Consider the following 21,187-nt stretch of genomic DNA (forward strand, 5'->3'; position numbering starts at 1 on the left):
TGTTTTCAACGTAGCGAACTAAAGATATTCAAACATTCCTTTTTTCGAAATTAGTGATGGGACTTAAACACACGTACAATTTGTAAGAAACTGGAGTATTAAAGATCAACATTTTTACTGCCGCATCTTTGATGCCTCAAAAATATTTCCTTAACAAACGACTGGGTTTTCATAACCGGTAAAAGAAATGGAACACAACTCCCATTTCTCCACTTTCAAGCTATATATTTTTTTTGTAAGAAATTTATTTTGATCTTTAAGCCACTTTCAATAAAGTACAGTAATTACGCTTACTCATTAACTTATTGAAGTTAATTGTAATTAATTGCAATAAACCCTGTTGAACGCGGTCAGGTCAACCTGCATGTTCCCAAACATCGGGTTCAATAAGCTAATTGGGATTCATTTTGTACACTTTGCTGTTTTACAGGCAACTACAATTACTGAATTGCATTCAATAGCACTTATCAAAACTTACTGAATTAGCTGTTTAATTATTGTATGTCAGGGCTCAGTACGGCAGTTTCTTCTGTTCTAGACAGATAATTCTTGGTGTATTTACCTACCATGATAAACTACAAATATTCCAGTTAGAAGCCGCTGTAGCTCTGCCTGTATAGAAGGATCATTAACCTTCAACGTATTATTTATTTATTTTGTTAGGATGGAGGGGGTGGCAAAATGTATTTTTTTAAATCTCCGGGGGGGAGGGGTAAATTTGGAATTTTCAACTTTTTAACGAAGATACAAAAAAAAAATTGATACCAAAAGATGAAAAAAATATATAATTTTAAATCGATTGGCTATCTCAAAATTTTCAAAGTCGTATCCCATGCAGTTTCATGTCACAAAATGGCAGAAAACGTCACTTCCCTGTTGAACAATATGTTGGCTACGTTTTGACGATACGCATCCGTGATCTTTCTTCTGAGAAAAAAAAGAGCAAAATTCTACATTTTTTGTACATAGAAGTTTGAAACCTGAACAGAAAGGTTCTCTGATATGTTAATCCGATGGCGTAATTTTCATCGAGATCACTTTCAACTTAATGCATTTTATGTATTTGAAATCACTACAAAAAGCCATTTCTTTTGATTCATTAGTTGTTATGAAATCGATGGTTTTTAGAATTCGGTTACTATTAGCCGGTGTCGCTCCTTACTTACATTTATTTACAATGAATTGTTTGATAGGTCACTTAAAAATACGTTGACTTGACAACCTAGATCATGTATTCCAGTGGAGAAATACCATATATGAATATTCTTGTACAAGAAGGGGAGAGTAAAGGGCTCCCCCTCCAGAATTGCTTAGAATATATGGACATGGGTAGACTTCCTCCAAAAACAGATCCTTAGAATTTCTATTAAAATGTGTCCAATTTTCACCAAGAAATATATTTTCTCCACAGCGTTTGGCTTTCCAAAAAACCTACCCTCTCCCTAAATGTCGGACCTACGCGCATACTTGCTTACCTTACTTCATGTAATTGGCATGTGTCCATAACATCTAGCTAGTCACTAATCCGAAAAAAAATCACGCTATATCATACAACAGGTTCCTGAACCCAAGCGAGCAATTCTTATTATGGAATCAGTAAGTTTCCTCCCTGACAAGAGAGTATACTTTTTTTATTATGGCTGTTATCTGACAGGCTTTACTGCCAGTTAATATGATATTTAGCTCCTTCCTAGAAAAGGTATCACTGATAAGATGACAAGATTGAATTTTAAAATAATTTTCACCTGACTACCCCCCCCCCCTCCTCCTCCACCTAAGACACCAGATACAAGATTGACACTTTTCTGAAAGTAAACAGCGAACCCAGAATAAACATATCGATCCTTTTCTTTTTAAGTTAAAACCAGAAGTAGTTTCTTAGCCATAAAATGCACGTAAATAACTACAGAATAGTCTTTCCAAGTGAGCAAAATCGTTAAATAATACCAACCACCTAAGCGAGAATGCCCTATGCAATAAGAAACAAATACATTATCCTACTCGTTTAGGAATCACGTACTGCATTTCTTATAGTTAAAAGCACCTCCTTTAAAAGAGTAAACAATGTCTTTGTTTTAATTCGGTAAAGCACATTGTTCCTATTGCATATTAGGTTCCATAATCACTAAAAATTGCAAAAGCAAAACAAGAGACCTTAGCGACACATGTGTTTTGAGGTAGATAGAAAACAAAGCAAGCCAGAGGATGAAATAAACACAATCACTTATTTCTTGTCAAGAAGTTGTAATTTAGAAAAAATAATTTCAAATTTTTGTTTCAAATGAAGCTAGGTATCAAAAACGGAAAAATCATAAAAAAGTGTTATGGCTTTATTTTTGCCACTCTAGCAGAAATAGTCACCAAACCGAAAGAAAACTTACTAAGTAAATCACTTTTGAACTTTCTTTTAATCATATGCGGCAGTAAAATAAAAACTACGTCATGTTAGCACCCACGCTCTTATTTTAAAATCCTCAGCAGCAGCTTTCTTAAGGATTGATCCACTTTTACCACGTATATTTCATAGCATATTCATGAGGGATCATTTTAAAATTACACATTTCTAGACTTAATATATACAAACAAAATTAGATTTACGTTACTAGGATAACATAGTGTTTCCGCAGTCTTTGATCGAGTTCACCGACTAAAGTATTGCGGGAAAGCACCATTTTTGATCTTGTTCCTTTGGCATTGATCAGATGCCGTGGTTGTCAAACTTTCAAACTTCAAAAATGGTATGCTTGAAATTTTTTTTGTTAAAGAAGAAAATAAAAAAAAATGAAACGTTCCTTAAAGACGGTCTAAAAAAAACCGTGTTTTTTTTGTTTGCAAAGACGCAAAAGCATCTATGCCAGAACATTGTTTCAAATCCAACATAATACTGCGTCGCAATAACAGTGATCCCGCGATTTTTATCACAAATCTACCTATTTGTGGACTAATTAAACAGTATGAAAAAAAACAACAAATCAGAGAAGGATAAGTGTTGAGTCAAACGTTGAAACTAACTTTATTCTCTATTTTTCTGACACCAAACCAATGTTATTAGCTTTAAAATTCACCCAGAATACAAACTAATCCTTACTTTGCCCAAAACATAAAACCTAATATAATCCATGTGGTAATTTCAAAAATTGTAGTATATGCTACCTGAAATCTGCGAAACCTGGTCGTTTGAAAGGTCGGATGTCCAAAATCTTAATGTTCTTTACTACAAATTCCTTCAATATATTCAGAAGGTCAGGCAAACTGAAAGAACTAGCAATGATATCATTCGTAATAAAGCAGAAAACCGGCAGCCCATATCAAATATCATCAAATGCAGACACCTACGGTAATTCAGCCAAGTACTACAACGGTCTGGCGACGCAATATCAAAGCAACGGCTTAAATATCTTACACTGCCATAGTAGAGGAAGAATGCCGGCAGTCAAAGAAAAACCTGGTTATCTACCATCACGTCCAGCTTAGAGCCGCATGGCAGGTTCAGAAATTATGTCTGAGACTGTGATCAAGACTGTTCGTCTATCGTCAAGCATCGACTGGAGACAGGCTCTCCTGTGGCCAAATATGTTGCCAGGTCTCAAACACCACAGTAGACAATGGTTTTGTAACTTGATACAAGTACAAATTATTAAGTACATTTCCCTACCCTAAAATGTCGAAACAAATAAGAAGTAGACCAATTAGAACAAGGATGTAGTTCCTCGTCCTTGGACCTTGAAAAGCTTTATGATTCCTGCTTAAAATTCACGCTTTGTGACAGGGGAGAAATCTCCAAACAATGGAATTTTCAAGTCTGCTAGCGACTATGCGGCAAAGTTCATCGGTATAAAATTTATTGATGAGTCTCTCCGCCTATAGGTACCCTCCTGCCAAATTTCAGGTGAATGCAGATACTTTAGTGCAGAAGGTTGGTGGCTCAGAAGTGGCGGAAAATCATTATTCTCAATTGTCATTTGCCTATGGTACTTGCCCCGTAAACTTAAGGCCGTTCAGTAAAAAAAAAAAAAAAAAAAAAAAAATATATATATATAAAATAACACGTTTCAAATAAGACACGACATGTGCACTTTTCTATTTAAAAAAATGGCTGTGAGAAGTAGAGCGGTGTTCAAGGGGCCATGATTTATGCTTCAAGTTATAAAGAATGAAAATCTTTGCGCGTTTACGATTTCAACAAGCTGCAACTTGCCTACTTTTCCGCTCAAAAGGTAGAAACTAGAGGGGTCAAGGGGCAACAGTTACACTTTAGTTCTCTTATCATACGGATTGAAAATTCTTCTGTGATTCTAGTTGACACAAGTTCAAACATCCCTACAGTTCTGCTAAAGAATCGGTGTTACAAGGGGCGGAAAGGAGAGTTGAAAGGATTAAAGGCCCATTTCGTGCGTCAGTCAATAAAACCTTTGACACAAAACCTTTGCGCGGTTCCAATTCAAACACGGTGCAACAGGTCTACCTTTCTGTTAGTTGGTGAAAAGTTTACTCGAGGCGTCATGGGCCCACTTTATACCTCAAATTATACAGATTAGAAATCATTGCACGTTTTCTAGTTAAAAATGATGCGACATGCCTATATTTCTATTTAAAAGTTGGAAGAGGAAGGAGTCGGGAGTATTTTAAGGGCGAGGGCCTAATTTCATCTTCCAGCTATAAGAATTTAAAATTTTGAATGATTTTGGTTCAAACAGGGTGCAAGTTGCCTACCAATTCGCTGAAACAAATAAGCAGGGGTAACACAAGAGCTTAAGGCCTCCTTCTGTTCTCAGATCAAACCAATTAAGAATCACTGTACTCCAGTTAAAATTAAGATATAACACGCCTGCTCTTTCGCAAGGCAGTTGGCAATGAAAAGGGCGGTAGACATTTGATGGGCCGTGGGCCCGCTTTATACATCTACTAGCATAGATCAAAATCTTTGCATGATTCCGCTTCAAATAAAGTGGACCGTGCCTGCTCTATTGCAAAAAAATATTTCAGGGAGAGGGAGAATGACTGTCGGAGTGTCCACAACCTCTTTGAATCCAATCATACTGATTTTGATACCCCTGCATTATTCTGGTTCAAATAAGGTGCAACAGTCCTACTTTTCCCCTAAAAACCTAGTCGAGGGGTTGGAGAGTGTTGTTGGGAAGGCATAGCCTTACTATAGTCCTCCCATCATGCAAACTGAAAATCCTTGTGAAATTTCGGCTCAAACAACGGACAACCAACCTACCTTTCTTATTTAAAAGTTGATGATGGAAGGTGGGGTGGAAATCTGGAGGGACCACACATCCATTTTATGCCTCCAATAATATAAATTGAAAACCTCTCAGCGATTCCGCTACAAACAAGAAACAAAAAGCCTGCCTTTCTGCAAAATAATGGTTAGAACATAGCAGAAAAGGAGGGTGTATTGGAGGGGTCATTGGCCCACTTTGAGCATGCTCAGAAATGAAAATTATTGCATGATGTGGATAGTTAAAAAAAAAAACAAAAAAACTGGAGTATGCCAACTTTTTTTTAAATGGTTTGCAGTGACTTTTTTAGGTCTGGAGGTGCTAAAGAGGTCATGAGCTCGCTTTAGTGCCTCAATCATACAGATTGAAGTAGCTTCAGTTGCAGGCGGAAGTGGCTCTTCAATTATATGAATTGAAAAGGCTTGCACGACTGTGCTTTAGACAAGGTGCAACTTGACTAACATTCTGCTAAACAGTTGGATGTAGGAGATGTAGAGGTGGTAGGTGAGGGCCACTGGTCCACTTTACATATTAAATTACATAAGTCACAAATTCTTGTGCTATTCTGGGTTTTAAGCCTGCCTTTTTGCCAAAAAGTTGGGATAAGTAGGGCGGGTGTGGAAAGGGATTGACATATGGGTCATGGGTCCTCTTTTTGCCTTTAGCTTGTTTTTACGAAGAATAATATCAGCTCATTTTTGAGCAAAGCTACTATCAATTTTTTTTTTTTTTTTTTTTTTTTTTTTTTTTTTTTTTTTGTATGTGTGTTTGCCATGACAAAGAAGTTGTCAATTTTTTCAAATTTTCGAAATGATATATCTCCGGAATATCTCTGGCTCATACCACCAAAGTAAAACCCAACAAAAAGCTAAAAACTTCCTTTTTAGCCACAGGCATGAATTGCAGCATTCCAAAACGTAATATCATACTCATCAATTTAGCCAAAGGTCAAATCTTCCGTAAAAACTGCAGAAAATAGACCCTCAGCACTTTTCCACAATAAAACTGAGATTGGCGGCATAAGAAAAAAATAACACGGCAAAACACAACTTTTTGTCCCCCATCACAAAAAAAAACTACTTATGAATCAATCAAATCGATAACCTTTCGTTAGCACATACAAATAGAACATATATCAGCAAAATAAAACAAATCTGATATTTCGGATGAAATAATGTAATTTTTCGAAGAGATGTAATACCATCAGCTGTTAAACCAATGTGTCTCTGAAATTCTTTCATAAAATGTTTTAAAATTCAGATTACAATGCGACATAAATCTGTCACTATCGACTTTGAATCGCATTTCTCTTTTCTTTTTTTTGAAGAACGTATCAGCTGATGTATACATCAGGGGATATTTGATTTTTTTTTTTTTTTTACCTTCAAATCACCTGGCATTTTTTCGGCCAATTTGGATACATATTCATGAACACTTGGATATAAATAAATGCTAGTCGTATGCCAAAGTTTGTCCATCTGACTCTTTGCTGCCTCATTTACTCTCCTGAAAAGTGATGTAACATCTATCATTGTTCATATAAATGTATTTTACAAGCGTAATTTCCTTCAGATTCATCACTCTTTTGCTGAGGCAAAGATGCCACATGTCAGCTACAACAAAGATGCAAAAGCATCTGTACCAGAACATTGTTTTAAAGCCAACATAATACTGCGACGCAATAGAGATCCCATGATTTTTTCACAAATCTACTTATTTGTGGACTAATTATAAAGCATGAAAAAAACTTAACAAAACAGAGAAGGATAAGTGTGAGTCAAATAAGGAGCATCTTGAAGAAAAAGTTTAGTATGCTTAAAAGTTACCCCCAAGTCTTTAACCTTCGGGGCATGATGGGGGAACTCATTACTTTCAAATGGAAAACCTTTAACAAATTATATATATATATATATATATATATATATATATATATATATATATATATATATATATATATATATATATATATATATATATATATATATATATATATATATATTATATATATATATATATTTGAATCTACAGGGAAAAAGAAGCGGCTCTAAGTAAAAAAAAAGTAAAAGGCGCTTAACTTATACTTCAGTTAAAAATACTTTTTTTGGCTTAAATGTTTTCATTTTGATCTTTAAATGCTTATTTCGATCAGATGATTTTACGAATAAAAAAATTAAAACTAAGTCCGTTTAACTATCCAAAAAGGTAGGCTCAACATTTCTGGTTACTAATACCCTCGTTAGTAAGGGCATTAAAGTGAAACTTTCAGAGAATGTTGAACAAAATGAAAACATACTATGTGCATCCAAATTGTCAAAAGGACGTATCAGCAATATCTCGAGAACGGCTTAGAGTATTAAGTGGAAATTTTGGGCATGTTGAGGGGGATGTTGAAACGACCAAAATGCACTATGTGCAGGCTACTACTAATACTACTACTGCTGCTAATACTGCTACTAATACTGCTACTACTACTAATTCTAAAGGTATTAAGGTGAAATTTTCAGGAAAAATTGAGGGGTATGTCGAACTAAATCAAAAGACACTATGTGTGTGCAAGGCTGTCTAAACGGCGTATCAGCAAAATCTCAGGAACGGCTAAGAGCAATAAGTTGAAACTTTCAAGGAATGTTGAGGGGATGTCGAAATAGCCAAAAGGCACTAGGTGTATACTACTACTGCTACTACTACTACTATTTATACTACTATTAATGCTACTACTACTTCTGGTAGACTACCACTTCGGCTAAGGGTATTAAGGTGAAAAATGTCAGGGAATGGTGAGGGGTTTGTTATTCAAAACACACCATGTGCATGCAGGTAGCCCAAAGGGCCTATCAGCAATATCCCAGGAACAGCTTTGGGTATAAAGTAGAAAATTTCAGGCCATGTTGAGGGGCATTTAGAACGAACCAAAAGGCTCTATGTGCATACTATCACTACTGCAGTTACTACTAATACTATTGCTGAGGCTAGGGTATTAAAGTGAAACTTTCAGGGAATGGTAAACAAAATCAAATCACATTATGTGGATGTAGGTTGTCAAAAGGGCGTATCAGCAATATATTGGTAACGGCTTTGAGTATTAAATTGAAACTGTCAGGCACGTTCCGGGGGATTCTGAAATAACCCAAAGGTGCAATGTGCATGCTACTATTACTACTACTACTACTACACTGCTACTAACGGCTAAGGGTATAAAGGTAAAGCCATCAGGGAATGTTGAGGAGATGTTGAACTAAATCAAACACACTGTGCGTATGCAGGTGGTCTAAACGGCGTATCAGCAAAATGTCAAGAACAGCTTAGAGTTTTAAGTTAACACTTCAAGGCATGTTGAAGGGGATGTTGGACTAACCAAAAGTCAGTATGTGCATATTACTACTACTACTACTGCTACGATCACAACTATTTCTGAGGCTAAGGGTATTAAGGTGACACCTACAGGGAATGATTGCGGAAGGGATGTCGAACTAAATCAAAAACAAATTTGTGCATGCATGTTATCAGAAGAGCGTATCAGCAATATCTTGGGAACGGCAATTTATAACAATATCTTGGGGGCGAAAACATTGGTTGAGTCTTTTGAAATTAAGTTCTTATAAATTGAGCTTAAGAAAATATCTCCGGTGTCTCATAAAGCCAAACTTCTGTTTATATATTTTTTTATCTCAATTACCTCTTTAAAAGATTGCGGTAGGCCATTTACAGTAGATATTAAAGTTGCCTCTTGAAAATGTACCAAATGTGTAAGATTTTAGAACATATGCAGGGCTAAGGCGGAATCAAAGTTTTAATTTTCACTTTCGAATCTCAGGGGCTTATCTTTTGAAATTTTATGTTCACGCTAACGTTCACCAAGTTTTTGATGGGTCCTACCTATGTAAAATTTCCCACAGGAACACAGGACTCCGTAGACTACACTACCCAGTATAGGGTCCGTTTTATCTTTTCCTGAGTTGAAAAAATTTTCAACTTTTTGTTCAGTTTAGAAAGAAACAGAGAGATTATGTTTTTTCTTTCAATTTTTCCAAGTTTATCAGTAAGTTTTGACATGTAGGGTAAAGTGGTGAAAGTTTTGTCCTCAATTGCCGGAATAATTGAATCAAGGGGGGGGGGGCTCCCTAGATTCTTGTTTCTATCTTTTTTAATCGTCTATCTATGATAATTTCTATAAGGTTTATTGGGCAGCCATTGCAGAATAGAATATCTTTGACATAATTTAATTCAAAATTTATATTATTACGTGAACAGATTTTTAGAACTCTGTTGACTAAAGAGATTATTGCCCCTCTTTTCATAATCCCTCATTATCTCTACTCCCTCATTTCATAATTCTTCAAAATCTCTCGGTTTAGGGCATCTTTTATCAGCCGTTTTTAGTGTCAAGACATCTAAAATAGATAAAAAATAAATTAAGTCATGGCACAACGCCCCCGCTCCCTACAATTAATACTAATTTCTGTATAATTACTTATTCTAATAGCAGAAACTGAATATATTCTGAAAAACTTCAAAAAATATTCATAACGTACAAATTGGAGACTAAAAATCCACAAAATTCATTTGTTAAACCATACTGAGTTTTAATGTATTAGGGCATTAGCATAAACATGGAAAAGGAATTATCAGTCAAATACCAGTTTAATGAAATGAAAATTTGAAATGAAATAATAGTTTATTGAAAACAAGCCAGAATCTCTTATAATGCTAGTGTTCAATAAGAAATAATAAGTCAAAAAATTAATACAAAAATTTAAACTTAATTGATAAAGTTTAACATAATCGAAAAACGTGATTCCAATAAAGCATTCATTAAAATGCTTCCGCCAGGGCAGCAAATGGAAAAATGTATTCACTTCTTCAAACTTAGTGATGCTAAAAGGCCTTTAATGTGCTCTTGTTTTAATTAATTTCACTAGTACAACAACTGCTGCAATGGTTAGAAATTGTTATCTACCACCACAACCACTACTAACAATTTACTGCAGCATCAAGCCACATGTGGCCGACATAGCTATGCACACTCCTCCTCCATCCCAATCTATTCAAAGCCATCCTCTTTACACCCTCCAAAGAAGTTCCCATTCCCCTAAATTTCCATCAACATCCTTCCACCCCATTCGGGGACGGGAAATGGTTATCTGACAGTCTTGATCCAAAAACATCATTCTATTCTTTTAAGCATCTCTTATTGGAAGAAATTTTTCATCTAGTTCTATCTGTACATTATTATTGCTTTAGTTCTATTAGAATTGGGTGTATTGTGTTCTTATCATAACAGTTTGTTTAGAACTTTAGCAAAACAGCTGTAGGCTAATAGTTTTTCAGCTATGATTTTTTTTTTCATTTCTTCTTTTTTAATGTTTAGTGTTTTTCATCTCTTTACGTTATTTTCTTGTATATTAAGCTGTTGGGTCTAGTTTTTGTCTATTTCTTTTCATTTTATCAATTCATTGGTAAAGTTGCCCAAATCTGAAGCCAAAATACTCTGTTTTTGTTCTGTTTTTTAAGATTACTGTATTCACTGTCTTGATTAAAAGTTACAGTGATCACTGATGCATTTCTATATGTTCAATTTAGTTATAAAATCCACAAAATAAATACCGGAGACTAAAAACAAAATTTCTATGTAGCTACATTTGTAACTTTTAAAGAATAGTACATTATGATAATAGTACAATATGAGTTGTTGATGTTTCACACGGTGGTTCTTTAATATCAGTTTTTCATGTTCTTGCGTTTTTAAGTCTTACTTATTTAGTTTACTCTTTATTTTATTTTTCAGCGTTGGGAGTGGGCCACGAGCATTGGTCTGAAAACACTTCTTGTCATCTTTGCATATAATTTGTTTTATCCCATTGCCCTCTATTTTTAAATTTAGGTTTTTCTTATTCACTTCAGATTGGGTTACTGGGTTCAACCCCCCCCCTCCACGGTATTTTGTCTGAATCGTAAAAACGTAGCAAATTACAAGTAAACATATTTTTGATGCGTCTTTAAAGTTTTCTGTCCCCGCCCCCAAACAAAAATCCTGGATACGCCCTTGTCTTTATCACTACCTGAAAAGATGTCTTTTTTGTTTTACCTAATATGTAAAACATGTTGATAGTACATAGCGCTATTTGCAACTTTAATGTACGATAGCTTATGTTGCTCTCTTAAATGTTCACTTCCTTACTTACGGATGACAATGCCCAACGCTGACAGTAACAATGCCACCAAATAAATCAAGGTATCGCTTGTTGTTTTGGTCAAATAGCCATTGCATGTAACCCTATAAAATTGACTCCATTAGGAATTTAATGTAACAGCTGCAAATCCTTAATTTTAGACAGTAATTTCATTTCTAGTCATCCTTAGCATTAAACTGATAATCCCAAGCAGCTTCACTTTAATCTAATAAGCTACTCCATAATTCTAAGGAAAAAATAAAACTTTCATATCTTAAGCCATACTTTCTGTAACATTTACAATTTATATACACCATTGGGTAGAAGCCACAATTTGAACACTGAAACAATTTTTCTAGATTAAAATACCAACAACTTATTCATAAACGACGCAAAAGACCACCCTTTTCGTTTATAATCATTTGATTTCCAATGTTTTATTTCAAAACATTAATGGTGCCCGAGAAAAGCTAACAACTCTTAAGAATTTGGTTAATCGTTATGATATTGTTTGTTTAACTGAACACTTACTTAACGCTGATAATGCTTCTATGCTGGAAGTTTCGGCTGATCATTTATATTTTATTAGACCTGCTAAAAATACCACAGGCCGTCCCTCTGGCGGTCAAGGAGTTGTTGTAAATAAAAATAAAAAAATTGTAGTTGTGTCGTGTCGAATGATCTATTTATCGCTATTGATATCGGTAGCGTTGTGGTTTTTTGTGTTTATATGCCTACTAATTACCGAAATGCCATTTTAAGTCGTAAATTTGCATCAGCTTTCGCACCCCTGTCTAAGTTTCTCCATAGATTTAGATCGTCTAATAAGTCACTCGTAGTATGCGGGGATTTTAACACTGACCTTAAAGATGATGCTGCACCCTTCACATAGATGCTTCAGTCATCACTACTGATTACTTGTTTGTGCTTCCAAAATCCAAGCAGTTTTCATTTGTGCATCACTCGGGTCTACTTCTGATCTTGATTTTGTCCTTTCTGATGTTCCTGAGCTCCGGGATGTCATGATTGATGTAGCCGGAGATATGCTAACTAGTGACCATCTGCATTTGCAGGTCCACTTGAATCTGTCTCTTCCGCAAACACATAAAAAGTCCAATTGGTTTCGGAAGGTGTTTTGGGATAGTATTGACCTGCCACTTTATCAAAGTGTGCTGGATTCAATGTTTTCCAGGATTAAAATCCCTTTCCACCTGCTCTCTACAACGCTGAAAAGTGATTGCCTCGAACTGGATTGCTATCTTGCCGAAATCACTCATTCGCTGAAAATCGTCTCCTCAGCGGTAGTTCCATCAGAGAATATTCATGTTGGTACACGGAAAAAGGGATGGAAGGATGATCCTGATATGAATATCGCAAAGCACCGTCATACACTATGGTTTAAGATACGGGTCGATTGTGGCCGTCTAAGATCCGGTCTCCTTCTTGGAATTGTCAAATCTACAAAGAGAGATTACCGGAAAGCGGTACTCTTTTGGAATAGACAGCAGGTATCTAACCTGTCACGTGATTTCAGAAATAATCCAAAGCAGCTTTGGAATCAAGTATCAAAATTAACTTCATCTTCTTCTTCGAATCCAATAGATATAACTTCATGGCAAACACAATTCTCCTTTTTATTTTCTGATAGGCTTCCACCTTTGGATACACCATTCCGCCAGACCCTTCTTCTCCGTTTTTCTCAACTAGACCATAGCCAGAATTTCGTTCCTATAACGTCGTCGTCCGTCCTGACCCAGATTCGTCTTCTTAAGAAAGGTAAAGCTCCTGGTTCAGATGGGCTTCAACCTGAACATCTGATGTATGGTACTGAAAAGCTAGTTGAACATATTGCGCTTGTCTTCCAGGCTTGTATTGTAAAGCAGTACATACCCACTGCTTTATGTGAAGGTATCGTGACTTGCGTTCCCAAAAAGAATAAGGATCCTCAGTCTTGTGATTGTTATCGTCCGATCACAGTTTGCTCAGTCATTGCGAAACTCTTGAAAAGATCCTTCTACCAAAAATTTTGGATAGGTGTGATCATGGTGATTATCAGTTTGGTTTTTTTGGGGGTCTTGGCGTCGGAAACGCTCATGCCGTCTTCGTGTCTATTCTCGAAAAGCATGAGAAACTAAAGAAACCCCTATATGTTAGTGCCATTGATATATCTAAGGCTTTTGACTCGGTCCTTCCCTCGCAACCTATGTTGGCTCTCATAAAATTAGGACCGAGTCCATTCATCTGCGCCTGTATATGGCAGTGGTACCAGAGGGCATCTATTCACGTACGAGGTGAAAGTGTTTATAATGGCCTGATGTCTGTACGTCGTGGAATTGAACAGGGTTCGGTCTGAAGTCCTGTAATGTTCAACAATGAAATCCGTTCTGCCACACGTAGAGTGAGCCGTCTATCGATGCAAGTCATCTTGCGTACGGGGATGATATTATCCTTCTGTCAGACGATGTGCAGTCGCTACAAATCACTGTGGATAACCTTTATGACGGTCTTCTTGATATTGGATTATCAGTCGCTCCCACAAAAGCCGAATTTCTTGTTTTTGGTTGTCGCCAGCTTCCTGACTCCAAGATCCAGGTTGGCCCTAATACTATTTCTACTATTTCTGCGTCTCTCAAGTATCTTGGGCTTCCATACGGAACATCAATTCGAGCAACACGCTCACACATTATTAAAGCATTGAAGGAGAAGCTGAGAAAGTCCTATGGACTTCTCTCCAGGGTGAAGGGGCATCTCAATAAGAAAACACTCGGTTGTCTTTATAACACGTTTTTTGCTCCTCATGTTTTCTTTTTAGTCCATATTTGGAAGTCACTGCTTCTGAACGGAAACAAATTCGTTTGCTATTTTTCCGATTTTGTAAATATCTTCTTCGTATTCCGATTTGGACCCGTAACAGGTACATGACAAGACGTTAAGGAGTCCTCGAAATTTGCGAGAAAATGGACAAACTAGTAGCTAAATTCAGAGTTAGATGGGAGTCAGTAGTCGTTTTTCCACTCAACTGTATTTCATTGATGTGATTCATTCTAATTTTGTAATTCTTATGTTTGTTTGTCTGTGCTGACACGTGTGTGTGTCCCCGGTAAGAAATTTTCTTTTTATTTCTTTTATTTTGTTTCATTTTTTTTTCAGAGTTCCTTTTGTTTCGTTTATTACTGGTAATAGTTACTGTTGGTTTTATATATGAGTTTAGTTTTGTTTGTCCGAGGCAATGTTGTTATCCTGTCTTTGAACGGTATAATTGGAACAATTTATAGTTATCTTGCTTTATGTATCTTTTAAGTGTGAGTATTGTGAGTTATAGAATTTTAAAATGTGCATTAGGTCAATTAAGGTTTGTTTTTTATTATGAGAGAAATTAGTTGTTTTTTTTCCTTTTTGCTTTGTGTTTTTGCTGAGTGAGAATATTATTGTTGTCTATATGTAGCTCTTGTCTTGTTTTTTTCTTTTTTTCATTTTACTCTTTTTGTGTGCATTTTTGCATATAGAGGATACAAATAAATTATTATTATTATTAGTATTATTAAAGCGTTTGTTCCATATACACGGGTCAACATTGTCACTCCCTGAAAAGTACCGCCTATTGTAATGAAATGTACTGGGTAAATCTAATAGTTAATTCTTTTGAAATTGTGACATCCTCAACAAATCATGATGTATGATAACAATTCGTTCTGTGACTGTTCTGACCAGAACTATTCCAACAAGGCTACTCATGTTAATGGCTACCCTTACAACCATTACTCCCCCCCCCATGACTACTCCAACCATTAATTACTGCTAGTAATAAACACTAACTGATACTATTAGCAGCACGAGTTAGATAGCACTACTACTATTGAGATATATACAAAAAACTGCGTAAATTAAAAACGAACAAAAAAATTAAGTTTAAAGATGAAGTTTTACCATGAACAATAAAGAGCAAATTTAAAACTTATAACGAATAGAAATTAGCTTATAGAAAGTATCAAGTCTAACTTGGGAGAAATGTCATAAATGAAGAAACTAAACCAACTCTCATTTGAATGAATATATTTAGTTTTTAGTAAACCACAAATGCCACTCTAGCCTTTGGGGAATCAGAGAAATGGCAACGCCATCCTTATACAAAGTATTTCTGCTGGTTTAAGCTTGGCTCTTTTGTTTGTTGCAAGTTGTGTTTGTTTTAGGTTTCATAGCTTCATTAGTAGCAACATTAGGTATAATAATAATTTTAGGTTTGATGTTTTACTTAAGTCAATTTCTGCCAGTTACTTTCTATGAAAGAAACTTCTGTCAATTTAATCTATTGCGAAAAAAAATATGAGTGTCTGAGACACATAGGCTAAAGTACAACCAGATGTTTTATAAAAGCCTTGAAATGAGAAAAAAAATCCAAACAAATATTTTACACATTTAAATATATATAACACCAACCGTATTTTAAACGAATGTTGTAATCTGAACAATTTTCTTCGCAATTTTAAGATTATTTGAGAAAACAAAATTCATCTAATAAACCACAACATACATACCTGATGAATAAGCACAGGTTGCTTATAAAAAGTAACCAAAGATGGCGTTAAATTTCGTTTTCTGACATTCAAAACATCTTCATATGTAGGACCCTAGAAATAATCATATTTTAATACAATCAGCCAAGTCTTGAAGTAGGTTTGTAAAATATAACAGAGAAGGGTAATTTTTCATGCAACATTCTAATTATAATTTTAAAGACAAATAAGCGCATTTCTTTTTTTGGAAATGTATTTTAAGGCACGTCTTTTTACTCAGCAATTGCGCTGAAAGGGCTGAGATTATAACAGCCAAGACAGTTTTACAAGCTGAGAATCTCTCAAGTGAAATAGCAAGACCGTTGTGGCAAACACATAATCATGTTCATATATAGTTGTACTTATATCTCAGGGTACTTACATACAGGGGGGGGTCAAATCCCTCCCAGATTGGTTTGAAGGGCCAATCTTATAAACAATTGAGAATTTTATGCCTAAAAACAAAGGAAATTTTTGGGACAATACCACGCTATCACCCCTTCCCCCGAAAAACACCTTATTTACTCTCCCTCTCAGCCAGGGACTGAAGCAGGGAGTGTCAGTTTCTTATAATAACGCTTGAAATTTCGTCACTTCTAAAGAGTATCAAAAGTCATTCTCTTTTTACCTCTAAATCTGGACAAGAAAACCTATGACAACCTCATCTTGATCCACAACCTCACATTAACCTCTATTTTGTTTCTTTCCCTATCACCAATTTCTGACGTTGAAAAAGCAAAATATAGTTTGTTTGTTGCAAAGATTGCCCTAGCATGTGTGTGGCCCTAGCACTATCACCATGCAGGTGTTGTTCATTTACCTTGACTTCTTTATTTATAATCAAGTTTGTGTTTAAAGTGTGCCACTCAAAAATATAATACATAGGTAGAAATCCAAGCTCTCAAATCAAAATTTTGTAATATCGTTTAACTATGTTGGTAACATGGACAAACAGTAAGGATCATATCAATCATTGAAGTTACCCCATTTTGCCATTTTTGATTAATATTAATTAAAAAAAACTTTTTCCACAAACTAAGTTCTTCAAAGAAAAGTAAAGAACTCCATTAAACCAAAAATGAGAAAAAAATAAAACAAAATACTATACCAAGTCTAAAATTACCAGAAATCAGCATTAATACACAAATGACACCCAAAACGAACATAAAATATAATAAAAAACCAAGGGAAGCTCAAAATAAGCAGAAAAGAATATAACTTGAGTTTGAAACCCCTAAGCTTTCCCAAGGCCAGCACATAATTTGCACTTTACTGAAAAAAAATATAAATGTTTTTACTTTTATAAATTTAATAAATCAAATAACTACTAACATTTTGATAACTAAATATCAGTATATGTATATTAAACTGGCAATCCACATTCATTTATATTTTTTTCAGTAAAGTGCAAATTATGTTATGGCCTTGGGAAGGCATAGGGGTTTTGAGCCCTACTCATGTTAATTTCTGCTCATTTTGAGTTTTACTCGGTTATTTATTGTAATTTCTGTTCGTTTTGGGTTTCATTTATTTATTGATGCTGATTTGTGGTAGTACATACATAATTTATATTCAAGTACATTCAAGGTCATCACAAAGAGAGTCATGCTCCCGCCATTTAGCCGTGCCACAGCCATTTAAAATTTGCCTCTCAATTACTTGAACTATCTGTCTTGGCTTGTCTTTTTCTAAAATTAGCCATGTCTTGATGCAACCTACTGCAAAATACTTGATAACTTCAATTCAAAATCAACGGCTAATTAAAGTTATCAAGTATTTTGCAGTAGGTTGCATCAAGACATGGCTAATTGTAGAAAGAGATAAGCCAAGACAGATAGTCCAAGTAATTGAGAGGCAAGTGTTTAAATGGCTGCAGCACGGGTAAATGACGGGAGTAAGTATGACTCTCTTATTGGACACATACTTGTCACGTTAGTTTTTGGAAAGGCCTGCCTGCCTAGAGCCTCGGGCATGTTGACCAATAATTTAAAATTAACATAGGACCATTAGATTGCCTGGAATGAGAGGAAACAAGGCTTGCCCGCCTATGGTCTTAAGAGAATTGACCAAGAATTTAGAATTGAAATAGGACCATTAATTTGCTTGAAATAACAAGCAAACAATTGTTTAAAACCGTTGCCCTCTCATTATTTTTTACTCTTAAATAAGGATTTAGTCTTTCCTGCCTCAAATCAAGGAAGCCCTTTTCGATATTCTTACCAAGAATCCTTTGGTGTGAAGTACTTTGTTCTAAACAAAAAAAACAAAAAATAATACATTGCAATCATGCTGATGTTTCATATGCAAAAGTTGAGTCTTCTAATCAAATTCGAACATCCAAAAGGGCACACAGCCCTTCAGCTTCCAATTAAAAGAGCTTTTATGGAATTTTTATGACAACCCTTTCTATAATTACGTTAAATACTCACCGGGTATAAATTACAACCCTTGCCCTGAGGGCTGTGAGGGGGTTGTCATCCTCAAAGAACTAATTTCCAGAACTTTCAACTACGTTAAACAAAATGGTTGTCTCAAAATTTTGATGGGGTATGTTTGGGGAAATAGTGGGCGTGAGACAGGCGTTAGTTGCTCTCCAATCACTTTCAAATATTAAGGAAGGCACTAGCCTTTTCAATTTCCAATCGAATGAGCCCTTTCAAAGTTTCTATGACAACGCTTTCAATAAAAACCTTATATGTCCCCAAAGCATAACTTACAAACCTTGCCCTGAGGCGTGGGGGGTTGTCATCCTCAAAGACCTAATTTCCAGAACTTTTGAGTACTTTGAACAAAATTGCTTTCTCAAAATTTTGATTGGATGTGTTTGGGAAAATGGTGGGCGTCAGAGGGGGGTTATTTGCCCTCCAATCACTTCCGACTATTAAAAAGGGCTCTAGCCCTTTTAATTTCCAATCGAATGAGCCTTTTTCGAAGTTTTTACGACAAAACTTTCTATAAAAACCTTATATGCCCCAGGGCATAAGTTACAACCCTTGTCCTGAGGGCTGTGAGGGGGTTATCATCCTCAAAGACATAAATTGCGGACCTTGTAAGGACATTGAACAAAATGGTAATCTAAAAATAATGGTTGGATGTCCTTAGGGAAATGGCGGGCGTGAGAGGAGGGGTCACTTGCCCTGAAATCTCATTCGACTATTAAAAAAGCCACTAGCCCTCTCAAATTCCAATCCAATTATTTCTTTTTGAAGTTTCTACGACAACGCTTTCTACAAAAAAAAATATGCCCCCAGGCCATTACTTACAACTCTTGCCCTGAGTACTGCGGGGGGAGCGTCATTATCAAAAACATAATTTCCGGACTTTTTAATTACTTCGAACAAAGTGGATAGTTCCAAATTTCGATCGTATATGTTTGGGAAGAAAGTGGTTTTGAGAAGTGTGTTAGTTATCCTCCAATCACTTTCGACTATTAAAAAAGGCACAAGCCCTTGTAATATCCAATTGAATGAGCCCTCTTTTGAAGTTTCTACAACATCACTATCTATAAAAACCTTATATGCCCCCAGAGCATAACTTACGACCCTGGTCCAAGGGACTTTGAGGGGGTATCATCCTTAAACACCTAACTTCTTAAACGTGCAACGACGATGGACAAATTAGCTGAGTCAAAGTTTTGATTAAGTGCGTTTCGGGGAAAGGCGGGCATGAGAGGGGGGTTACCTGCCCTTAAATCACTTTTAACAGTCAAAAAGTGTAGTAGCCCTTTCAATTTCCAATCAAATGGGCTCTTTTTAAAGTTGCTATGACAAAGCTTCCAATAAAAACCTTATATGCCCCCAGGGCATAGCTTACAACCTTTAGCTTGAGGGCTGTGGGGGGATTGTCATCCTCAAAGATATAATTTCTGAACCTTTAAACTATTTTGAACAAAATGGCTATTTCAATTTTGAATGGATGTGTTTGGATAAATGGTGGGCATAGAAGGGATGTTAGTTGCCTTACAATCACTTTCGACTATTAAAAAGGGCACTAACCATTTCAATTTCCAATCAAACGAGCCCTTTTTGAAGTTTCTACGAGAATACATCCCACAAAAACCTTAGATATCCCCAGGGTATAACTTGCAACCCTTTTCCCGAGGACTGTGGGGGGTTGTCGTCCTTAAAGACCCTGTTTTTAAAATTTTTAGCTGCGGTGAACCAAATGGCTATATAAAAAATGTTATTGGATGTGTTTGGGGAAAAGGTCGACGTGAGAGGGCGGTTAGTTGCCCTCAAATTACTTTTGACTATTAAAAAGGGCACTAGGCCTTTGAATTTCCAATCGAATGATCCCTTTTTGAAGTTTTTACAACAAATCTTTCTATGAAAACCTTATATGCCCCCATGGCATAACTTACAACCCTTGTCCTGATGGCTGTGGGGGAGTGTCCTCCTCAAAAACATAATTTGTATCTGGAAATCAACTATGCTGAACAAAATGACTATCTCAAAATTTTGATTGGATGTGTTTGGGGAAATGGTGGGCATGGAAGGGGTTTCAGTTGCCTTCCAATGACTTTTGACTATTAAAAAGGGCACTAACCATTCCAATTTCCAATCGAATGAGCCCTTTTCCAAGCTTCTATGACAACTCCTTCAATACAAAGTGCCATGGTCTAAAGGAAAAAAAAACAATAATAATACATTGTGCCAACACTGTTCTTTACTTAGGCAGCGCGATTGCGCTGCCTATGATAATAATGCCATCTTAAAAGGGTCAACACAAAAAAATAGCTCAAAGGAATAGTGAGCAGTTATGCGTTTGTACTTTATAGCATATAACTTGATCAAAATAAAAAAAAATTAATTGTGACTAAAATGCTGCTTTTGCATGCTATATTTGGACACAGTTTAATATTTCTACTAAGAAACACAGCCAAATCCAGGGTGGCGCAAGAACATATGCCTCCTTCCCAGAACTTCAAAGGTTTCACTAATTACAGAAGCAAAAGTGCAAAATACACAAATAGGGGATCCAAATTTTGTTGGTGCCCCTGTCTCCCCGAAAAAAGATAAATTCTGCATTGATCCCTGTCAAAACAGAATGGAGGCCAAGCAGCCCTCCCCCTAAGCCCATTTGTTTTTCAAACACATCCAGTCAAAATTTTGAGACAGCCATTTCACTCAGCATAGTAGAACTGTCCGGTAACTATGTCTCGAGGGATATTGGGCATGTCAACCACCCACAATTATGTAATTCCCCCATCATGCTTCAAGACTAAATGTTCCTTTGA

At 35.9% G+C, this 21,187-nt stretch overlaps 1 protein-coding gene across 1 annotated transcript in view; it reads right to left on the bottom strand.

Moving 5' to 3' along the window:
- Nucleotides 1-21,187, bottom strand: part of LOC148946808 (alanine--glyoxylate aminotransferase 2, mitochondrial) — a 105,365-nt gene that overhangs the window by 76,957 nt on the left and 7,221 nt on the right. The window contains exons 2-4 of the mRNA XM_089096613.1: nucleotides 15,934-16,026; nucleotides 11,411-11,502; nucleotides 6,611-6,734 (exon numbers count right to left, since the gene is read on the bottom strand). Of these exons, the coding sequence (XP_088952739.1) occupies nucleotides 6,611-6,734; nucleotides 11,411-11,502; nucleotides 15,934-16,026 (309 nt within the window). The remainder of the gene's footprint in view (nucleotides 1-6,610; nucleotides 6,735-11,410; nucleotides 11,503-15,933; nucleotides 16,027-21,187) is intronic.

Source organism: Artemia sp. Qi Xiang Cuo, chromosome 11 (genome assembly GCF_049724085.1).
Source record: "Artemia sp. Qi Xiang Cuo chromosome 11, ASM4972408v1, whole genome shotgun sequence".
Classification (NCBI taxonomy): Eukaryota; Metazoa; Arthropoda; class Branchiopoda; order Anostraca; family Artemiidae; genus Artemia; species Artemia sp. Qi Xiang Cuo.